At 35.2% G+C, this 24,904-nt stretch overlaps 1 protein-coding gene across 6 annotated transcripts in view; it reads right to left on the reverse strand.

The window, feature by feature from the left end:
* CFAP20DC (CFAP20 domain containing) overlaps positions 1–24,904 on the reverse strand; it is a 202,920-nt gene that overhangs the window by 84,753 nt on the left and 93,263 nt on the right. For 4 of the 6 annotated variants that reach the window (XM_072941588.1, XM_072941585.1, XM_072941586.1 and 1 more), the window contains exons 6-10: positions 23,665–23,821; positions 17,510–17,674; positions 3,460–3,596; positions 2,604–2,766; positions 1,045–1,161 (exon numbers count right to left, since the gene is read on the reverse strand). In XM_072941588.1, coding sequence (XP_072797689.1) covers positions 1,045–1,161; positions 2,604–2,766; positions 3,460–3,596; positions 17,510–17,674; positions 23,665–23,821 — 739 coding nt within the window. Of the gene's footprint in view, positions 1–1,044; positions 1,162–2,603; positions 2,767–3,448; positions 3,597–17,509; positions 17,675–23,664; positions 23,822–24,904 lie in introns of those variants that run through there. The other 2 variants (XM_072941589.1, XM_072941590.1) reach the window with 2 other exon arrangements.

Raw genomic sequence — 24,904 nt, forward strand, 5'->3', positions numbered from 1 at the left:
ATATGATTATTGAAAGCAAGTTAGAGGTGACAATATAGATTACATGCAGTTTTTTTCCTATTCAGTAGACTATTTTAAGATGAACTCAGCTCCATTTTTTTAGAGGTTCATCTTAAAATTTCTTGATATTTGCATGGGACATTTTAAATTTAAGTTTTATGATAAATGATAAAAGGAATCCCAAAACTCATATAATTTTTAAAGGGGCTTATATTTTTTTCCTTTGGTTCCACATAAAATATAGTGTTTTCTTTAAATTACAATTCTTACTTAAGTCAACTCTTCTAACCAAGCTCTTACCTTCAGTACCTTAAAAAAATGGATACAGGCATTATTGTAGAAGAAAATTATCTATCGACTAATAAAAATAACATGAAACCTAGCAAGCAGAATTGTGGCTTACCCAAGAACTCTACATTTTTGAGAAGTTACGCTAACAGGTATGTACATGATACACTCTGGGCTTGATTCAGGCTAGACTAATGCATGTGGATACAAATCTATACATATATGCCTCAAATCTAGCATTTATAGGAATAACTATAATAACTGCCTATATTTGTCTAATGCTTTACTAGTTACGAAGAGTTGAAATTAACCTACATTGTAACAAATGGCAAGGAGTCCAAAGGGAGAGACAGAAAATGTAAAAACAATCTGAAAAAGGCTCATTTAAAAAGAAGAGACATAAATGAAACATGAAGAATTATGAGTTAAGTTCAATTTTAGTCAAGTCTGCAGGCAGGAACTTCTATCAAATGTAGGCTGTTTTAAAAAATCAATAATTTAAGCTTATTCAGCCTCTGAGAGTAGAAGTAGGAAGCCCTTTATTTGTGGTACTGTCTATTTAATCCAGCAAATCTCTGTTTGGGCTCTAGAGCAATTCTTTTGCAGAAAATTTGATTTTCCATAATCCTTGTAGAACAGACATTTATATTTTAAATGAATTGGCTCATAATCCTTTGAAATTTACAACCTGCAGAGAGAGATTCCATTGCTCCGAATAATATACAGATATAAGATAGTATTGAATTAGTGCCATACCGCTGGGTGTCTCTGTCCTTTCTCTGCTGGTGCTTTTTAACCGTAATCTTCTCCTGTTATTATTCTTATCTGCTGATGGTTCTTGAGGGGGATGTGGATGCATAATATGCAGATTGGCTGGTACATTTTCATATCAAAGAACAAAAAGGCAGGACAGAAAGTACTATTTGGCTTGAAATAACTCAGTAAATATAATTATAGTTACAATGAGAATGTTCATGTATCATTTTGATATAATGTAAAGCTGTATCAAAAACACAACTTATTCCTTTTTAGAAAATAAGTGTTTATCCCTATTCCAGTATTAAAATTATATCAGGCTTTCAAAATTACTAATACATTTTACTCATGTAATATAACCTTAGAGAGGTACAAGTAATTTGATTAATGTTAATCATGCAACATGTTATATTAAAAAATATACAAATGAAATTGACAGCCAATACAGAAAAATTATTTCTTCCTTTAAAAGAGTATAGCTAAGTATGATTCAACAAGAGCTTAAAGGGTAGTTTCAAAAAGAACCTTGGAGAACTGAGATCAAACCTGAGGAATTCTTTAAGTGTCATTTAATTCTGTATCAATAACAATATTCAGAGCAGTGTTTGATATTTACTGAATGCTTAAATTCTTGGCACAATATGATGTGCCAAGAACTGGACTGATTTTTCTCATTGAATCCTCACACTGACACTTTGAGGCAGCCGTTATTTCTTTCTACTACTAGAGCTGGTAGTAGTTGTATCCCCATTTGTAGATGAGGAAACTGAGGCTCACAGGGTTTAAGAAACTTGATCAAGGTCTCACAGATAGTGATAGAGATGGGAGTGGGTATCTATGTTATTCATTTCCTTATCTCAGTTTTATACTCCATAGGAGATAGAGTCTCTAATAGTGGTCATTAATTTCTAACCAAATAAAATGAACTCAACTGCCTCTCTTTTTGAATGCTCACAAAATTCAGACCAGTAAGAGTGGACAAACTTATAGTGAGTGACAAGACTTGGGTTCTGTTCTCAATTCTTTCCAATGATTACAAACTATAAACCATTTTACCTCTTTGTTTGCCTTGAATTCTCAATCTATAAAATGGGACAAAAGTCTTTTCTTTCCAACAGGGTTGTTTTTGTATGAATGAGAGAAAGTAAAGAGCACTTTACAATGGAAGAGTTTAATTAAAAATAAAACTAAAGAAACTTAAAATGCACATGGGGTTTCCAAAACATAGCCATAGTAGGATACTATATTATTTTCTCACTAGTCATCATGAAGTAAAAACACAGGGTACTACAGCAATTTAAAATAACAGAATAAATAGAATGATAGGTTCTAGAAGATAATAAATGTTTAAGACCTCTAAACATATTTCAATATCCACCACCCTTTTCATTTTTAAATGATAATTCTCTGGACTTAAGATCTAGTCAAGAATATAACATTGTAAATCAACTCTGCTTCAATAAAAAATTATAATAAAAAGACTATAACTTTGGGTTTATCTTAACAAGAACATTTTCCACTGTTTTCACTAGCTATCAATCATTATGCATGATTCTTACCATGAATAGGTATAGTCTGCTTTATTTGGCGAATATTTTCCTTATCTCCTTGCTCCTCAGACTCAGATATCAGCAAGGTTGACATTTCTGCACTGTTAACACACTTCTCCACTGTAGGCTGCTGGCATGATCGGCTATTTTTGGACCCAAAGGATCTTACTGTCTATAAGGAAAAAAATTAATCTGAACATTTTAAAATATAGGAGTTGCATTTACTTCCTATAGAATCTACATAGAAGAAATAACATTTGGACAAATAAAGAGTGAGGGAAAAACTAGACGAAATGAAGAGGATAAAAGTTGGAGAGGGAAATCATGGTAGAAAATTAGAAAGAAAAGGAAGGAGAATTAAAATGTGAGATAAAACAGAAGACAAGCAAGTCTCCTAGACACATACATTAAAATATGCTTATTTTGCTACGCTCCATCTTTAGAAGGCAGAAGCTGAGCTGAAAATCACTGTGTATGTCAGAAATTCAGAGGAAATTAAACATAAAAATATAACATTTGAGTATCTGTTCATTGTAAGGTATCTGCTGATGATCCAACTCCTTTTTCCCCCACCACAACTCCTTTTTGAAGGAGACCACAAAATGTGCTCACAAAATATATTTGCCTTTAAGTTTTGCGAACACATTTAATGAAAAAAGAAAAACCCTCAAAAATGTTGCGTTGACATGACAAAAAGAAAACAGTTTTGAGGTCTTTTAAAATCCAGAATTCTGTTCCAAATTTATTCAAGCCTCTGCTTTTCACATGTGGTCTCTCTTCCTCTCTTTTCCCCCTGCACTGGGGAAAAACCCTTCCCTTCCCATGCCATCCATGCTTAGATAAGCTCTTCAAACCTTGCTGGTACCTCACTGGATATCTTCATGTTATTTCTTCTGCCAGAGAGTGGAGGTGGTCCCAGAACTTTGGATCCAAAGGCGATGTGACAAACATCTTGATTTTTACTGTTCCGCACACTACCTGTTCCTCTGTTAATGAATTGATCTATTTTGTTAAAGGAAAGCAATAGTCCATTAATGGGCTTAATGACAAACACGATGCTGCAATATTTCTGAAAGTACAATCCAAGCGTCATATGACCTGAATCCTGCCCCACTTCATGCCATCCCCATAGGGCACTTAAAAAATGCAGATACTGAGGCCCAACATCAGATCTATCAGATGTGCAGAATTAGAATCTTGGGAGGGGATAGCAGAAATCTATAATTTTAACAAGTTCCCTCAAGTGTTTCTTATGCTAACTATTATTTGAGAGCCACTACCACAAATGTTTTTCCTCATTAAAAAAAGAGAATAAAAGAAAGAAAAGCTACTAAAAATATATTACATTTAAATAAAACTATTTAACTCGACTGAACAAATATTTGATTGAGCACTCTCTCTGGCATTTCCTAGAGATTGTCAGTGATACAAAATTGATAGGCTATACGTCTTGCCCTCAGGGAGTCTGGAGGGAGGTGACAGTACAAGTAAAATAGGTACCTATAAGGCAGACTCAGGGAAAATGAAGAGTAAGTAATCTCTCGAATGGACCTTGAATAACAGATAGAATTTTAAGAATAAGAGATGTAGGATGCCCCAGGCAGGAGAAAGTGCCTGAATAAAGGCATGGAAGAATGAAAGAGGGTATGCTTGGAGGATAATGAAACTACCAGTTTAAGTGGAAGGATAGGCTAGGGCCATAATGAAGAGAACCTTAAAATGCTAAGAGCCTGTTGTAAACTTGGTAGACAACAGGGAAATCACTGAAGGTTATGGGGAGAAAGAGAGCAAACTGGTATCACCTTCCGCATAAAGAAGATGTGCTCACCAAACCTTGCTGCCTCTTCCCTCTGGGCACACAGCTAAATTACATTTCTGAGTCTTCCCTGCAGTTATACGGATCACATAACTGAGTTCTGGTTAATGAAGGTGAGAAGTGAAATGTGAGAAGTGTAAACCATTTCCTGGACCCTAAAACCTCCTGCAAGCTGCATTCCCTCCGTGTTCTCTCTTCCCTCATCTCTCAGCAAGATGCAAAAGATCCAGCAGAGGACTTCAAGGCCACCAGAGGAGCCACTGGATGAAAGAAGCCTGAGTTTCTGAATGACCATACAGAGCAATGCTCAAGGAACTCCCGACTGGATTAAGACTGTGGGCTTCCGTGTGAGTGCAGGTAGCTTCCTCTGACTAAAAGATCAGGTGAGGGTGATGGCCCTTAACTCAAAACACTGCTCACAACCTAGAAAGCCTTCTGCTGTGCCCCACTTGCAAGATAGAACCAACTTGAATGTTATAATGTTGGCCCTGAGTAAGTCCACATTTGTCCTACAAATTCTGGACATACATGAGCTACTGGCCATTTCCTGTCTGACATATTCTCCTGAAAAAGTTCCTATAGTTAGTGAGTTGGTCTCATTAGCCTCTGCTAAAGGGCTGTAATTTTGTAAGTGGTGGAATTAAAAACCACTTCTATGTAACAGCATCAGAAAAGCTACAAAACATGCTTAGGAAGCCCCAAATATTTACATCTGAGTGGAAGTAACACGTGTGGGTATTTCGGTGTTTTGTGAGGCTCTGTTTGTGTTTGACAGACGAAGCTGAAGAGGTGGGTAAGGGCTTGACTGCTGAATTGATTTGAAAGAATTTTTGGTGGACAGAGGATCCAAGGTAGCTGGAAAAGTAGTGGGGAGATAAACCATTCCAGTTTTCTTCAAATTCCTAAAGCCCTATTTGGCAGTGATTTCATTTGTCCAAAGGGCAGAATCAGAACTAACGAGCAGAATTTACTTCAAAAGGCTTTTAGTCCAACATAAGGAACACCTTTCTTTAATTAAAGCACATCTGGTTGTTGCAGTGGTGAATTTTCTATCATTTTGAAGGTGTTAAAGCAGGAGCCTGGAAAGCTATTCTGGATATTACAGGGCAGATTCACGTATCAGACGACTCTTTGATTTCTATTTCCAGCCTAGCCCTCTCTTCTGAGAGCCACTCCTTGTATCCAGTGGCTGGCTCCTCCTGAATGTCTCCAAGACACTTTAAACTGAAAACCTGGTCTAATGAATGGTACCACAAACTATCCAGGTTGAAAAGTCAGAATCTAGGTGTCACCCTTGACACCTCCCTCCATCCTCTCCTTAGCCAATCTATATGTACTTCTCTACACCTTCTCCACCAGGCATTGTAATCCAAGTGACCATGACCCATCTCCTGGATGATTGCAAGGGCTCTCAAGTGATCTACCATGTCTACTCTGGCTTCCTGTCCCATGCTGTCTCCAAAATGCAGCCAGAGCAGTCTTATATAAACAAACATAAGTCTGACTGAATATCCCCTTTTCTCAGTTAAAACTTTTCAGTGGCTTCCCTGCTGCTCTTAGGATTAAGAGGAAAGCCCTTAACATTGCCTGCAAAAACTTGCACGTTCTGGCTTCAGTTAACCTTTTACCCCTCATTTTCTGCTCTCTCAAGAGGCTGGCCTCTTCAGTTCTTCCTGCCTACCAAAGCATTTGTCTATGCTGTTCCCCATGGCTGGAAGGCTCTTCCTTCCCCTCTTGGCCTTTATGTTTCAGCTCCTGTATCACTTCCTTAGACAAAGTCTTCCCGGACCTCTCTGACTAGGGTAAACACCTCAGTTTAGGTACTCCCATAAACTTTCCCTCACAGCAATTTGTCAGAATTGCACTTGTACATGTGTTTATGCAATTCTCGGATAATGTGTACTTCAGTAGGTTTACACTCATTGGTCTGCTTTGTCACCCCTGAGTCACTAGCACCTAGCCTGGTGCCTGACACAGAGCAACAGATCCTTGCAGAGCATTAAATGAATGAATCATTAAATATGATGGGTCAGAAGGGAAGTTGGAGTCAATGACGAAATATTTTATTACTGAAATTTATTTTTAAAAAAAATCCACCTGCGAGTTTTATGGGTGAATTGGGTAGGGTGACTGGACAGGACTGGACAACCACCAGGATGTGGAGGATGAGAAGGAAGGGTCAACAATGACCAGGACATTGATACTTCCCTGAACTCTGCAGCTCTTAAAAGCAGTGGTGGTGTGGCTCCACAAACAGATGTCTACTCAGGTTACAAGTAAAATTTCCTAGTGTTAGCAAATAGACTTGGCTATGTGTGCACCTGCATCTTTTCCAGCCATTAATAAATATCCATTCGGAGTCAACAAAACATTAATTCTCTCAGGATCAGTAACAGAACAAAATGACACTCAAATTCTAGGCCAACTGGAAGAATCTGTCAGAGACCCATCATTTATATTTTTTTGACTAAACATCTCAAACCCTAGACTACTGATTTTGCTCTCAAATGTGGATTTTTCCAGAAAGAGATAGCCACTGAAAGTCCTGAAGGAATGTATGGGAAATGGCATAGGCCTACATGGGAATTTTCAGTACCAGAACAGAAGCTTTTTTCTTCTTCCTCTTCTTCTTCTCCTTTTTATTTTTTTAAACTTTCAGTCATGGGAGCCATTTGGCTATGGGCATATCTTTCTGTTCAAACATTGTACAAGGGCAGTTTCCTTGATGTTTTTTTTTTTCCCCATTCTTCCTCTGTATACAGATCCCCACCAAACAATCTAAGTTCCTTTGAGTAGAAAGATCATTTATTTGGTACTGCATGTACCCTCATCTGCTGAGTCCAGCATAGCACATGGTAGACAATGGATGATTTTCACCAAAATTGTAAGTAGTATCCAAGATTAAAAGAATGATGTTTTGGGGGAGGGAGTTAAAGAAAATTGACACAGTTCCAGCTATAGTTTCAACAAAATGAACATGTTAAATAGCTCATAGTTAATTTAAAAAATTCGTAAATATCTTGAATTTCTTAGAGGAATCTTTTGCTTAGCAGTGGATAGCCAATGGCTATTAAAGATACACCTAAACCTGATTATGATATAATCCCTTAAATTACAGAAAATAAGATGTTATTCTGTATTTTATTATAGGATATACTATAGGATTTCTTTAAAGAGCAATCTGCCAGTGTGTATTTAAATTGAAAACTATTTTTAAAATTTTACAAATTTCAATGTACCGTTTTTCCACAAAGTATACCAATATTCCACTATTCAGTACCTCTTTAATTAGCAGGGCTTTTAAAACTTTTAGTATAATTAACACATACATATTCTTCAAGTTGGTTTCACTTGAATAATTCTCTGTTTATAATCATATTAATTGTCATAATTATCTCTATAAACCAGTATCATGCTATATATCTACTATAATAGGGCTCTAATTAAAACCTACAGGGGAAAGTAGTTTAGACCTTTTGTTTCTAAAATAAAAAGTAGAAGGGACAAAGTTTCTATAATGAGAAAAATCTTAATAAAAGAAAACTACAAGCAGAAATGCATGCCTTTTGAATTCTAAAAGGTGTTCTTTTAAGAGCTGATACCAATATGCATAATATAAGGTTAAAAATCAAGATTAGATTAAAGTCATGCTCCAGGCGGTTCATTTTCTTGAGTTTGCGGAAAATGAACTTGGTGTAGGTCAGAAATGTTACCATTAATTATTTTGCTATTTTACTGAGGGGTACATGCCTTTGTAGTTAGATTAAAAAACCCGAGGGTCTACTCTCTAATTGTCTTTTAGAAAAATAAACATTCATTTTTGTCTCAAGACACAATGTCCTAATTATTATAGTCATTTAAGTTTGCAAAGTTTAACCAGAAAAACCTGCTGAATTTTCAACTTTAATCATTGAGAGGTCATGTTCAAGGCTTACATCTATTATCTAACAATCAAATCAGAATTAAACCTGCTATCAGAAACCAAATTTTGAATTAGATTTTTATTTTATAATATGTGCACTGTTATAAGGACTGTCAAAAATACAATAAAGGCCGATCTAGTAGAGCAATATTATTTTAGACAAGGTACTAAGCTTCACTTTCTTCATTGATAAGATTGAGGTAATAATAGTACTTAGGTCATGGGGTTTTTATTAGATGATATGAAACTGAAAGTAACATGCTACATACTGTAGTAGGGAGTAAATGCTTAGTAAATAAGCTATTAACATCTTCCACCTTCAATAGCATGTAACATTTACAAAGTCATTCACAATCATCTATTCCTTCATTCACCCATTCTTTCAATACTGATTGGGCACCTAGTCTGGGCAGCCACTGCTCTACACATTGAACAAGACAGGGAATAAGGTGGACACATCACCTCCTCCAAGGCGCTCACAGTCTCATGGGGGAGATAGATATTAAAGCAACTAAGTCATAAATAACTACACGGTTACAACTATGGTAAGAGCTATGTAGGAAAAACTCAAAGTGTCTTTAATAGGGGGTTGGTATCTAGTCTTTGAGGTCAGGGAAACAAGATTCAATTTGAGATCTAAAGGCTTACAGATATGATGATGTGTACATGATTATGCGTCTCTATAAATGAAGAAACTGAGGCTCATGATGTTTAGAGATCTGTCCACACAGAGCAGGAGCTCAGAACCCAAGTGTCCAAGGCCTCTTTGTGCCTTCTTTTCACCATGTATGGATGCTGCCCTTGGTGGGCCAGGAGAGTACTGCAGGGGATTTTTCCCTTGTCCACTTTTTACTTTCTGTGCAGTTTTGTGAAGCTATTTAATTAAAAACTTTTGTTTTGCCATTTGAAAAGGCCTAATAGTGATTATTTGGACTAATGAGGTTTATGAGAAATGAAGTATAGACTATAATACTGTAATAACCTTTCTCAGAGGGAAGAAAGTGGTGATGGTGGTGGGGGAGGGCTAAAATGAATTGGCTTCAATGCCAGGCAGATATGTGACATATGGGTCACCTATGTGACAAGCAGGCACTTGTAAAATGTGGAGGGAACTGCGGCTAATTTGAGAATGCATGCCCTATGCAAAGTACTTTAATTAAACATTTTTTAAAGAAAAATGTCTATTTAGGTTCTTTGCTCATTTTTTAATTGGATTGCTTTTTTATATTGAGTTGTGTGAGTTCTTTTTATATTTTGGGTATTAACCCTTCATTAGATATATCTTTGCAAATATCTTTTCTCATTCAGTAGGCTGCCTTTTCGTTTTGTTGATGGTTTCCTTTGCTGTGCAAAAGGACCAGCTGGAGGACTGTCAGTGTATAAACACTGCAAGCAGGGTGAAAAAATGAGTGGGTAGGTAAATGACTAAAGAAGGAAAGGCTGTGGGTGATTAAAATCAGCCTTCAAGTTTTGCAAATAATTAACACCAGTACTTAGTCTATCTCATTAATAAAAAGTTTAAGGTATTTTTGAAAGGCAGTAAAACAATATTAAAAACTAAAATTAGAATATCTCTTCCTCCACTGAATTCAAGTAGGACCTTAAACAATGTAAAAACACATCTGTGTGTAAAGTTAATATACTCCAACAAGATAAAAAGTAATAAAGCACAAGTTATTACTTATCTTTACAAATTCTTAATTAATTAAAAAGCCACAATAGCCTAGTTTTTGTTCTTAACTATTAATGAATAAAGAAACTTTTTTAGGGAAACGGTTTTATCTTGAGAAAACTTTCCATTATGATTAAAGACTACAGCTTATACAAAATATAGGCTTTGGTAGATAATTTCTATCATTTGGGTTTGGAAATAGGAAAGTTTCCTGTAATGTAAGAAGGCTCCCCAGAAGATAATCATTAAAACTAGTAGTGAGAAATTGCTTAATGAAGTCAGCAGTTAAGAATGTATCTCTGAAACTAGATTGCCTGGTTACACCTCAGTTCTACCATTCACTACTTTATTTCTGTGAGCCTCAGTTTCCTTATCTACAAAATGTTGATTATGATGGTTTCTACATAAAAAGCTGCGTGAGGGGATTAAACAGGATAAATTATGCGTGACAGTTAATTTTGTGTGTTAACTTGACTGGCCCACAGGATGTCCAGATTAAATATTATTCTGAGGTGTCTGTGAGGGTGCTTCTGGGCGAGTAAAGCAGATGGCCCTGCCCAGTGTGGGTGGGCACAATCCAATCCATGGATGGTCTGAAGAGAAAAAGGTTTAGGAAAGGAGAATTTGATTTCTCTGCCTGACTCCTTGAGCTGGGAAATTGGTCTTTTTCTGCCCTCAGACTGGAACTCTCAACATCAGGCCTTTGGACTTAAATAGGAACTACACTATTGGCTCTCCTGGGTCTCCCGCTTACTGACTACAGATCCTGGGACGTCTCAGTTTCCATGATTGTGGAGCTAATTCCTTATAAGTCTCTCTCTTTCTCACTATTTAGGTTTATTTATAGGTATGTATATATATTTGTATGTTCTCTTTCTCTAAACCCTTACTAAGACACCATGTAAAGGATTTAGTGCTTGGAACAGAGTAAAACTCACTAAATACTAATTATGATGATGATGATGATGATAATGATGATGATGAGCCAAATATTTATTGAATTCCTCACAAGTGTTAAGCATTGAGCTAGGTGCTAGGGTACCGCAATAAATAGGACCCCCGCAGTTTTGAAGCTCACATCCCAGTAAGGGAGGTAGCAATAAGCAAACAATTAAGTAAACAAGAAAATATCAGGAAATGATAAGTGCTGTGAGAAAAATAAAAACAGGGTGATGTTACAGAGAGAGTAATCTTGGAGACTACTGGAGGTCATTGATGACTACAGCCTCAAGTTCACCACTGGTGAGAAGGTATGTGAGCATGATTCACACTGATATAGTATATTTATTTCTCTATCATATCATAAATAAACAAGTTTAATATTTAACTATATATTTACAGATTTTATTTTGTCAATAATTTGGATTTCTTTCGTTATATATTTTAAGTGAAAATACCGACATCAAATATAGAAATATATTTTAATTTTATAGCAATTTTTTAGGGTTTTCAAAAGACAGAAAAGGTATACAGAATAAACTATAACTGTCTCATAACTGCTCTAACATATCTTTTGAAATAAATTATGCATATATTTAGAAAGTTAAAACTCTGATAGAGGTTGATATGATATGTTCAGTAAAAGTTTTACCTCCTTGCCCCTGCCTCTACTAGTCCCTGTACCTAATGCATCCTGTAACATTACGTTTCTTGTATTTGCTTAAGAAAATGTATGCATGTATCAGCATCCCTAAATACCTATCTTTTTAATTTACATCAATGGGCTCATATGGAAACAGCATTTCACGTTTCCATTTTTCACTGACTAACACAGCTTTCAGACCTTTCCAGACCATTGTAAGCTGGCCAGGTTAACTATATAGCTGCATACATAATTTCTTATTGTGTGGATATTTAATAAAGTCTATTATGCACAAGTAATTTGGGTCTAGGTTTTTGTTATTATAAGCTATGCTGTAATAGGTATCTAGAAGAGAATTGGAGAGGTTGGAATGAGTCAATCCTGCAAAAGTAGCATAATTATAAAACCGATTAAATATACTTTTATATTTATCTTTTACATATCAAAGTTTTTTTCCTTATTTGAAAGAAATATCACAGAAAAATGAAAACTCACTCTATAAATGGTTTGTGACATCTTTGCTTAACAGATTTCAGATACTGATCAACATCCACATTAAATTCCTTTCACATTAAAAAAATTATAATGAAGAAATGTGACTGGTTATGCCTCATTTTTACTGAAGATGGGATAAGAGGATATATAATTCAAATGTAGGAGATAGCTGAATTTACTCTGAATTATTATCAGATATTAGAACTAGAAATTGTGGCATTTCTTTAACCAACAATCCTAAAACAAGGATTACCAAAAGTCTGAGTTTAGAAAAGAAATTAAGAGTGTCTGTTTTTCTCCTAAATTCAAAATCTAACTTCTTTTTCTTTTAGGTTTTACTTTACAGAAGATTTTGTTGCTTGATATGAAATCTACTTTCATAATGTGCAACCCAACGAAGAAATTCTAATAAGGATCTCACCAATGCCAACTACAGTTAGATGAGCATTTCATGGTTTTGTTAGACCCATTAATTTACCTGTTTGCTGCTGTGCTAGGAGATTGGGATGTCAGTCTCTTCTTATTTGGAAAGGAGTAAAAATCCAATAAGAGTGCTGTTGTGTTGAAGGGACTTGGGAAAACTGCCTCCTAATTTTTAAGTAAATTACTAGTTTTGATTTGTGCTTAGTGGACCATTGTATCTTGTCATTAGCAGCTGAATGCTCAGTTTCAATAACCAGATCTGATTCTCTGGTTCAATTAAAGTGGGGACCCATTAATGAAAATAAGATCATCAGATCCTACAGTCATCTGCAGACTAACAGTCATTAGCTACTGTGCACTGGGAACTGACAAAGCAAACAGTGTGAATGTGTGGTAACACTGACTTTTTTTTTTTTTTAAGTACAGTCAGTTTAAACATTGTGTCAATTTCTGGTATATAGCATAACGTTTTGGTCACACATAAACATAAGTATATTCCTTTTCATGTTTTTTTCATTATTGGTTACTACAAGATATTGAATATAATAGTTCCCTGGGCTGCTATACAGTAGAAACTTGTTTATCTATTTTTACATATAGTAGCTAGTATTTGCAAATCTTGAACTCCCAATTTATCTCTTCCCACCTCCCTTACTCCCTGGTAAACATAAGTTTGTTTTCTATGTCTGTGAGTCTGTTTCTGTTTTGTAAATAAGTTCATTTGTGCCTTTTTTTGTTTATTTGTTTGTTTGTTTTAGATTCAACATACGAGTGGTATCATATGGTATTTTTCTTTCTCTTTCTGGCTTACTTCACTTAGAATTACAATCTTCAGGTCCATCCATGTTGCTACAAATGGCATTATTTTATTCTTTTTACGGCTGAGTAGTATTCCATTGTATAAATATACTGTATCTTCTTTGTCCAGTCATCTGTTGATGGACATTTAGGTTGTTTCCATGGAACAGTGCTATGAACATTGGGGTGTATGTATCCTTTGAACTAGAGTTCCCTCCTTATATATGCATAGGAGTGGGATTGCTGGACCATATGGTAAGTCTATTTTTAATTTTTTTGAGGGCTCTCCATACTGTTTTCCACAATGGCTACACAGAACTACATTCCCACCAACAGTGCAAGGAGGGTTCCCTTTTCTCCACACCCTCTCCAGCATTTACTGTTCTTGGACTTTTTAATGATGGCTATTCTGACTGGTGTGAGATGATGCCTCACTGTAATTTTGATTTGCATTTCTCTGATAATTAGCAATACTGAGCATCTTTTCATGCACTTATTGGCCATTTGTATGTCTTCAGTGGAGAATTGCTTGTTTAGGCCCTCTGCCCATTTTTGAATTGGATTGTTTGTTTCTTTGTTATTAAATTGCATGGGCTATTTATGTCTAGAAATTAAGCCCTTTTCAGTTGCATCATTTGCAAATATTTTCTCCTATTCTATAGGTTGTCTTTTTGTTTTGCTTATGGTTTCCTTTGCTGTGCAAAAGTTTGTAAGTTTAATTAGGTCCCATTTGTTTATTTTTACTTTTGTTTCTATTGCCTGGGTAGGCTGCCCTAGGAGAACATTGCTAAGACTTAGGTCAGAAAATGTTTGGCCTATGTTTTCTTCTAGGAGGTTTACAACACTGACTTTTTGGAAACACAAGTATTTTATTAATTTCATTAAATGTTCTTGATCAAGTTATATGACATTCAACAAAATGCACTCTAAAACAGAAGTTTCAAGGTTTTCCTTTTAGCTTGAATGAACACACCAGAAAGCATTCATAGGAAGTAGCTACTTCTTTCTGTAGCAGTGTCACCGGGATCTCTCAATATGTGCATTTATAATAAAATACCACAATTTACATGAGTACCGTAGAGTCGGTTACAAGAGCACATTTTTCATGCAATTCAAATCTCATCATGGGGAGTCCACATTTTAAGAAGACACAAAAACAAATAGTTCAAATGAGGAAATATCTTCTGGCTTTTCCATGATTAAAAAGTCTGTCCTTGGGCATTATTCATTAGCTACACCTTTCAAATAAAATGTCTAACATAGGGAACAGTAATTACTATTATAATCACTTACAGTAGGTCTCAGAGCCTACAGATGTCAAAGTTAGTAGTTGAAAAGTATTTGTAGAAAGAGAACTACAAAGTCCAATGTATGCTCATGTAATCTTAGCTGCCATACATGTGCAATGAGATTTACTAAAGAGGAACAATCATAAATCCTTTGGTTATAAACGAATATAAATATAATTGAGATTCACAGGATAGAAAAAATATGCTATTAGATAGTGATTATTAATTTTCTGTATATATGACTCAAGTTGACTATCCTTATGCATTGAAAGTCCATTTATGGAATTTGCAAAATATCTACAATATTCTCTTCTATAAATTAGGAGCAAACATGGCCTATGGAAAAGTTTAATTATAATACTGAATTAACAGTGCCATTACTATTTATTCATATTTCTGTTTACTTGCTGGCATTCTAAGTGTCCTTGAACTTTAAATTAAAAAAAATACACTTAAAATATCTGGATACAAGATTGCATTTTCATTTAAAGACACAATTTATTCTTAAAAATATTAAGCTAGAGATACAAGGGAAAGAGAGCACTTACAACTGCAAAGAGTTATCCGATAGGGCTTTATAACTTAGTCATTTTTGTTACTAAAAGCTATCATAGCCTATTAGATACAGAGAGAATGTTTGGTTATCGAAGATACTCTTACTCATTTTATTCTGTGGTGAATCTTCCATTAAGATTGAACTGTGACCTTTGGTGTTTACAGTGGTTATCTGGGTAGTCTGATCTTTTTCATCCTTTTACATAGTTCTAAAGGTTCTGAATGAACATAGATTGTATGTATTCTCTCTTTCTTCCTCTCTCTCTGAAGATAGTCTATTTAATAAATATTCAAATTCTTACTACCTGTGTCCTCATTGCTATCACAAATTCCTGCCTAAAATTTGCAATTGTGGAAGCAGGTAATGTGGACATGGGGAGTTCATCATGTATTCTCTCTACTTTTCTGTAAGTTTGGAAATTTCATAATAAAAGGTATAAAAAAATAGAAGCTACACAAAGTCCTTTGCCAGGGTTTATACTGAAGAAGTTACAAAATGGTTTCAATTCTTCTCTTTGTTCAGTCTTCTGCACCATCTTACATGTCCATAAATCTTTTGTTTATTGATCATAAATACTTATACAAATATTCATCAAATACTTTCAAGATCTACTTCTTCCTCCATTGACATCCTATTTGACCATCATTTCACATTCATCTGAATTATTTCAGTGTTTATGAGTGTCATCTGAACCACATAGTCTACATGGGGATAAGTGATCCAGTTATTCAAGGTTCTCAAACTTGGCTGCACATCAGAATTGCTGGGGGAGTTAAAGAAAAAAAAATCCCTTCCAGGACAATTAACTCAATCTCTGAGGGTGAAGCACAGACATTAGGAAAAAAAAAATTTTTATAACAATTATTTTTATAATGTCCCAAGTGATTATGACATACAGGAAGTAGAGAACCACTCTTCTAAAGGACAGGTTTCTTGATGTGTAAGTACTATTCATTTGTTTGGTCAATAGTTATGAGTGTCTATTACAAAGGTAGAAAATTGGCAGCTCTGGTATGTGTTGTTTGGCCCACAGAGTGTTTTAAAAAAATTTAGTTTAGACAATATTTTAAAATTTGAAGACTTATCATAAACACTGAGATATTGAGCTCTTCTTGAAAAAAAAAAAGGAAGATCTGGTAAGACTGGGCCTTCATTCTTGCAAGGCAACACTTGGCTAGAACTGAATTGCAGTTGTCCTTTCTAGACTGAGAATGAGAATCCAGTTTGCTGCAGTCCTCACCACACCCTACAGCTCTCTCACAGAGGCTGTTAACTGCCATTTAATGGCTGTATCATTTGCATAGTTGTTAATATTGTTTTAATAGTAGAGAACAATTTCTCTGAAGCACTATCTCACTCCTCTCCCCTAACTCTCACTATCCACTCCCAATAAGGCTCACTGCTGAAGTAGAAACTGTTTCAGTGGGTTAAAGGCATCCAGCAATGGGTTATCCAGGCATCCAGGCCACTTTGCTCATTTTTTATCTGTCTGTGGTAATTTGAGTTTGTAGCCATTGGCCTAATATATGGCAAACAGTGTGTTAGATGCTAGGGATATAGAAGAATGCGGTACAGCCACACTTTAGTGGAGAATGCAGACATATTAAAGAGTATTAGGGGAGAAAAAGCCATAGGAGGAAGAGAACGCTACTTGTTAGAATTATGGAAGGCTGCATAGGAGAGGTAGCATTTGAGTTGGATCTAGAAAGATGAATTGGTAGTTTTTCCAGGCACAAAGGCAAAGAAGCCAACAAAAGAGCAATTCCAAAATATGGACATATTAAAGTCCAGGGCATGGCCAGAAATTAACACAATGGAAATGAGAGAAAAGTGTACGGAGACAAAACTGTGGAGCAGGCTTGGAAGAGGGGAAGCTGGCTTTGTTTGAGGTCTCAAGGGTTTTTCATTTTGCCTTCTAAGACAGTGGGAAAGGCACTAAAAGTCTTATAACAAAGAGTAACACAATCACATTTTTATTTCTATTATCAGAAAGGGAATTCTGATAGCAATGTGGAGATTAACTGGGAGGCTAAGTTACAGTGGGGATCCAAACAAGGAAAGCAGCAATAATTGGAAAGAGGAGCAGATTTGAGAGATGTCTGGGAGGTATAACTAGCAGGGCTTGGAAGCATATAGGAAAAGGAGAGGAATAACCAAGGATGTTTTATCACATAAAAATCCAGGAAATATTTTAGTTGCTAAAAGAGAAATTTAAAATAATGATTTATCCCTGACATGAGTCGACGTTACAGTGACTTAATATTTAACCTCAACCTGTGTAAAGCATCATTGCAAGGCTGTTTCCCCTCTTTTTTGGTCTTACAAATAAATATGCTTATAATTTTGGTGCTTGAGTACATACCTGATTCTGCTGAACGTAGAGGATGACCTCCAAATTTCATTTCAGTTTGGCAGAGTTTAGTAATGTTTAGCAGCTGTGTGACTTGTGGAACATCTGTTGTTAGTTGGCAGCTTCGTGGAATAATGTCTGAAGGTTCATCTGTTGGAAAGGAAACACCATATCCAGCTGGAAATAAAGACAAACATTCATTCCCCAAATGTAAGCCATATTTTATAAAAGAAACCAACTAAAATAGAACCTTTTAGAGTATGACTTTGGATGAGTCACTCAACCTTACAGCCTTGGTTTTCTCATCTGTAAAATGAGCATGATCATTTTACTGCTTACTTTTTAAGACTGTAGAAAGAATTAAATGAGATAAAGTATTTACCATATGGAACAGGTTCAGGGACTTGAACAATAAATGAGAACATTGATTGGAAACATATTTGCTTTTTAATACTAGAGTGTGTCTCGAAAGAACTAATTAGGTATGTTCCAATGAAGATTTCTGGGAGTACATTGGCTCATGGAAACTTTCCCCTAATGTTAACATCTTACCTTGGAATACATTCAAAGAGAAAATAGTTTATTATAATTAAAATCATATTTTTATCATCATAATTTTATTTCTAATGAAATTTGATATTCTCCACATATACTTGTATAAATATTTAAATTACCATTTCAGTAAATTTTCTGTTCATGTTCTTAAACCATTTTACTATCAGAGCATTTAAAAATTATTTATATGACCTGTTTTGTGGCAAAGATATTAAGCCTTGTTATATGTAGCAAGTAGGAATTAACTTGCTATTAGCATTCTAAAAAGCAATTTACTATGTGCATCAAAAGCCTTAAAAATTCCCATGACATTTCACTCAATAATTTCACATTATGAATCTAGTTTAGAGTAAAAAAGTCAGAAATTCAGATGAAGATCTACATAAATGAGTATTTATAATTTCTGGAAAATAAAACAACTTGATTTTCCAGTAAAGAGTCACAAGAAACTGTATTTATGAAAATGACTTAATGATATGGGAAAGGCTCAAGAAAAAAAGTTAAATGAAAGTAATTTACACACAACTCTATCTCAACCGTAGAAAATAAAAAATGTATGAATGGCAAAAGGACTAGAAGGAAAGGTACCAAAATATTAAATAACTTTTCTTGGTTAGCTTAAGCATAGTTTTTATTTTCTTCTTCATAATAATTTATATGTTAATTTTTATTAGTAAAAAGTTTATTTTTAGACTCTAGTGGAAAAAATTTGGTGTATGTATATGTGAATAAAGTAATAAGAAAAATTCAACCAAATGCATATCTTAAAAACATCCTTATATAAGTATAAACCATATTTATAAAGGCAAATGAAGTTAGGTTTTTGTGCATGCAAGCCATGACAATTCCCTAATTAGATCTTAATGTCTTAAACTTGAAAAGGAAAATGAATTATTTAATTAAAAACTTATATACTCATCAGCAACATAATGGTTTCTAAGTGTCCTAATGCTCTAGTCATTTCAAATGTCACTGGATTTACAAATCTTAGATTTCAGGTGTTCTTTGTCTGCTCATTTGTTACTTGTCATTGATATTTAAAAAACTGATATAAAGTAATTGAGTAAATGAATTCTCAAAATGGAAAACATTTGGAAAATAAGTAAACTAACTCCAAATATACTTGACATGTCATTTCAGACTCCTCTGATGTACAAAAAGATAATTTCCACATCAGTGCTAGTATCAATAAACTAAGATTTTACACTAATAGAGAAAGAGAATTCTGTAGGCTAATATGAACCTGAAAAATAAGGCTGTATTCTGAATCCTATGAAGAGGAATCATGGAAACTTTAGCTTATGGGGCTTCTGAAGATGGTACAGGGTACAATGTCACACAAAGTTTGAAATGTATTCAAAACAAAATCTGAGTTTGCAACTAGTAAGGGCCAGACATCAAATTCTGGTAACCAAAATTCCATAAGCTTTTACAGAAGACAGAACAGGGCAGAGACTTTACAAAACTCCAATCTGAAACTTACAGGAATGTGGCTGACATGCAAATCAGATTTCGCATTAAAAGGCTCAAATCTCCTCTGCATCATCTTTCCTGTACACCAGAAATTGACACAACACTGTAAACTGACTATACTTCAATAAAAAAGAATGCAAAAAAAAAAAAGATTAATGAGAAAAAAGAGACATTTGAGCTGAGTCATAAAGAATAAATAGAAAGTGGCCTGGTGAAATGGGGTGGGAATGATCATTCAGGTAGAGGAAACAGCTTTTGAAGACTCTGAAGGCAGGACTCTGGTGCGTGCATTCTAGGAACTGAAAGAAAAACAATTCTGCCAAAGGGCTGCTCGTATGGGAAAGAACAACGAGAGAATCCTATAGATATATTTAGCACAGCACCTGGTTCAAAGTGGGTGCTTAATAAATGGTCATGGACAAAAGCCCCTTAATAACAGCCAACCTAGATTAAACACAGCTGCCAAGTCTTCCATTTTTCTTTGGTTGTTGTTTGTTCAGCTATATCCTGAAAAGTACTCTATGCACATTTTATTTGGATATCACATCTTTCTTCCTAGAAGGCAAATAACAAACCAAGCTGTCAATTAGATACTCAGGGACCAGGGCCTGCCTGCATTGTTCTTTCAGACAAGTTTTATCTTCGGGAAGGGACTGACCTAAAGTCAACAATAACATATTGTATACTTAAAAATTTGTTAAGAAGATAGATCCTATGTTAAGTGTTCCTTCCACAATTAAATAAATAAAATAAATTTTAAAAACCCATTACCATGTACCCTTACTATAGAAACATGCAGACTGCTTGATTAATGACTGGAAAATGATATAGTTGAGTTTAAATTGAAAAAAAACATAATGTTGGCTGGAATGGTCAGAGAAGAAAAGTAAAATGGTACATGAAGGCTATGAGAAAGCTGACAGATCTTCTCATGCAGCATCCAAATACAACTGAGATTTTTGTCTTTGCTCCCAGTATGAGTTACTGTATTGTTACAATGTTTGAGTTACTTTGTAACCCCATTCCCCTTTTTTGATCATAAAGTCATCATAAAATGAACCATTCTATAGGTGTTTAACACCTTTGATGAGAACGTTAACTAGCTTTAAAAACTGAGTCATAAACTTTACTATATATATAATACATTATGCATTGAAAATCATCTCCCCTGCTTTATTTGGGGAAATGCCTTACAAAATAGTGAGATTTAGAGATCTGTTTCCACTTACGGCTTCTCAATCTTGCCTCACTATCAGAACCAGGCATTCAAGGGGTGCCCCTCTATGTGGGCTATGTGTACCTTCCAGTTTTGGTCGGGCCATGGCTATTGCTATAGAACTGATGGATGGGGCTGGTTCTCAGACTGCCTGCAGCACATAGTTATTGCACAGGGATGGGTGGGGTCATAGGGTGGGCCCACTGGTGTTATAGGTTAGAGGGAGAATTCCAAAGTGGTACCTGACAGTGTCAATATTACAAGTTAGCCTGAGATTGCAAAGATATCTACTTCCAGTATTTCAGTCCATAGGGAGTGTTCTAACTGGTTTTTGCCTCTCTAGCAGGTGCTTCAAAATTAGTATGTGGGACCCCTTCACCTATGACCCATGCACTTTTCAGTTGGTGGTTCTGTGCTGGTTTTTGGGTCCAGTGCATCTGCAAGTGAGCCCTTTAAGAGGGGGTTTCTGATCCTGGTAGTTCTATAGTTTTCCTGGACATATGTTCCTGGATACTGTTTTTCAAAGCCAGGCATTTTTGAGGCTCATCTCTCCTGTGCAGGACCTAGGGGTTGGGGTGCCTGATGTGGAGCTCAAATCTCTTACTCTTCAGGGAAAAGATCTGTACCTTTGTGATCCTCCCAACTGTGGACTGCTGTGGCTAGGGTGCGGTTTTCTTCCTCAGGGAAGCTTTCTGTCTCTTCTATCTGTCTTGATGCTGTCATTTTACTCTTTGTTGTGGAGATTCTATTAATTCAGTTTTCAGGTCCCTTTCTGAGGAAATTATTCCATATTCCATTTGTTGTGTCTGTGGGAGAAGGGGAGTTCGGGACCTTCCGATGCCACCATCTCGTACCCTCTCCTAAGGCAGTCAATTCTTCATTCCCCTGAGGCTCTATGTTACGACTCTTGTTGAAAAACCTCCCAGAAGTTTTAGCTTTCTCTGTTCTTCTAGGTCAGTTGCCATTCCTCAGTCTTATAACATTTATGAACATCTTTTATCTGTTGTTGTCGCCTCGTCATCTGGTGGGTTTATACCACTTTTTTTCCTATGTTATAATTTTACTGGGGTTTAAGGAAGGATCAGAGATTAAAAAATGTATTTAATTTCCCAAATTTTGATTCACTTTTTCCCTTACATTTATTAAAAATATCAATCAGGTTATGATTAACCTCTTACAATCTGATACAGAATTCACCTATATTTCTATAAATCTTGAGATTTCTTATTAGCTGGTGCTTATTTTCTTTTTTTTAATGAAATCTTTCACTTTCTTGTATAGCTTTTCAATGATGTATAAGATAAGCGACTGTACTTCCTGGCTTGTGATCTCTTCGGGGAGCTATAAATACATTGCTGTTTTTTATTATTAAATGAAATTTATAGGTACAGTGCCCTGTTACACAGAATGAACCACAGAAGGATTTCTCAGACACTCATCCAGATGGAGCACAAATCTAAAGTCTCCATACAAACTTCTAAGAAATCACCTTTGCTATCTTATGTGTAATTCTGCTTCTTGGGCTTCTAGAAGAATTGATTCTGTTAAAAATAATCCCATACAAAAATCAAAAAGAAACATCAGTATTCTCTCAATACCTTCAGTTGTTTAAGACCATCTTAGCAGGAGAATTTGTGCTGCCTTATGAATTCTAGACGGCTCAGTTTCCTGTAGAGTATATTTATTGATTCTTTAATGAATAATTAATGTACATATTTCTAGTCTCTCTAGAAATAATGAGGAATAATTCAGCCATCTTTCTATTTTACATGATTATTAGAAAATTAATATATTAATATAATTTCTCCCACATGACTTCATGAAATGTACAGAGTAATACGATAGTATAGTGGACAACTACAGCACTTTCTGAATGCCAGACATCTTTTAAATGCTCTCCTTAATTTGGTGACTTAGCTACACAATGAGTGTTATATTCCTAGTTAAAAATCAGACATTTTCTTTTCCAGTGTCCTGGCAGCATCTACAAATCAGACCCAGTAATGTCAGCTTTTGTGCATTTGAGAGAAACATGAAGAAGAAATCCACTTCTGACGAGGGTGGCAGAAAGGAAGACATCTAATTTTCAGGGGCAGCAGTGACAGAAATCCTGAAACCTAGAGCCCAGCATTATGGTGTGACTTACAGTGTCTTTGCCCAGCAGCAGTAACTATCAGGATTTCCTTGAAGCAATCTTGGGCGCTGTGTTTGTTCTTGGCTAAAGCTTCCAAGCCTGACTTCTGGATAGCCTTGTAATTCTATAAACTGGCCAATTTCCTTAAATATTTTCTTTTCTGTTTTAATTACCTTGAGAGGATTATGTTGCTAGCAACTAAAAAACATTCTGACTAATTCAGATGGGAAGTGCTACCAGAAATAAAAAAGAAAGATAACCACACACACACACACAAATATATATATATGTATTTGTGACATTCAGGTATAGTAAAAAACACACATGTGATCCAGAATAAAGAATGACAGCTGCTACAACATGGATGAACCATGAGGACTTAACGTTAAATCAAATAAGCCAACTACATGTAGAGAGACAAATACTGTATGACTCTACTTATAAGAGGTATCTAAAATAGTCAAATTCTTGTAAACGAAGAGGGGACTGATGATTGCCAGGGTCTGAGGGGAGGAGAAAATGGGGAGTTAATAATCAAGGGGCATAAAGTCTCAGTTAAGATGAATAAGCAGAGATCTGCTGTACAACGCTGTACCTAAAGTTAACAATAACATACTTGTTAAAGAATTTGTTAAGAAGATAGATCTTACGTTAAGTGTTCTTTCCACAATTAAATAAGTAAAATAAATTTTAAAAACCCACTATCATGTACTCTTATTATTCAAAGGCATGTCTAATTTTAAAAACATATTGGGGAATTTAAAAATCTTCATAGCGACCTGAACATACCATCTTTATCAGCAGTGTCTTGAGGCTTCGATTTCAAAGTGAAGATCTTTCGTAGCTTACAGTTAGCTGAGACAGTAATTCCATCCAGTGACTGGAAAACTGCTCCTTTGAATATTTCACTGGTAAATGCCACCAAGTCAATGCACAGGTTGCACCACTAAAATAAAAAAAAAGGAAAGAGGATTGAACACTTTTCATAGTCACATAAATGAACAAACCATCTATATATGGAAAAGTCCAAAGAGTTGGGGTAATCTTCGGGATCAAACAGCCCCAATTCAATTTTCCGCTTTAGACAAATCTACCTCTGTTTCGGCTTTAATTTTCTTAAAAACTGTCTTGATTCTTTCAAAGAAATCATCATAATGTAAACTATACATTGGTCACCTGGCTACAGAGTTCTCATCATTGAGACAAGGTTTCAACCACTTTGGGAAATAACTAGATCTGTAGGCAGTATGCTGGTGGGAAGCTAACTGCAGGTGTGTTAGACCACTTAAATCTTAGAAATCAGGGATAAGTAGCCAATTGTTCCTTCAAGAGGACTAATTTGATCACAATTAGCCATTTATATTTGTTTAAAAAAAAGGCATGGATGAAACTGAAATTAGAAGCTGGGTCTAAATTGTGGTTAGTGTTGTCTACTTACAACCAATTAACCTATTGTACAGAAATAGATTCTTCGAAAGAATTTGTAATTATGCCTGGTATTTGCCAGTTTTTAAAGTACTCTTGCAGGGACTAATTTCTGCCCATTAAACAATTAGACCCCTCAATACTTCACTAAATGAATTCTCTAAATGGTCTGACTGAGTTAAAGAAAAGAAGAAAATAATCATTTAGTAAAAAATTAGGACATATTTAAGAGTGCAGAACAAAAACATAAAAGAGAATTTTTGAAATTAAAACAAAAGCAGTATTTAAAATTCTGCTTTGATTAAAATATCAGGCTCTTGCATTACTTGCTCAGAAACAGTTTACATAAGGCCTATTTTATTAATCTATCAAAATTGAAAGCTATATTAATTGATAAAGGAAACAATAATGTTATTTTAAAGTCAAATTCCATTTAGGAGTGTTGATTTTAATATAGAGGAGAACCTGAGTTTGTTTCCATAGTAGAAAAGCAAAAGAGATTGTAGTAAATTATTGATTAAATATTATTTTCTTTGTAGATGTCTCAAAAGTAACATTATATTCCCAGGTCATAGGGATGCTCTGGTCTTTTGGGGGAAAAGGA

The sequence above is a fragment of the Vicugna pacos genome, chromosome 17 (assembly GCF_048564905.1).
Source record: "Vicugna pacos chromosome 17, VicPac4, whole genome shotgun sequence".
NCBI classification, from domain to species: Eukaryota; Metazoa; Chordata; class Mammalia; order Artiodactyla; family Camelidae; genus Vicugna; species Vicugna pacos.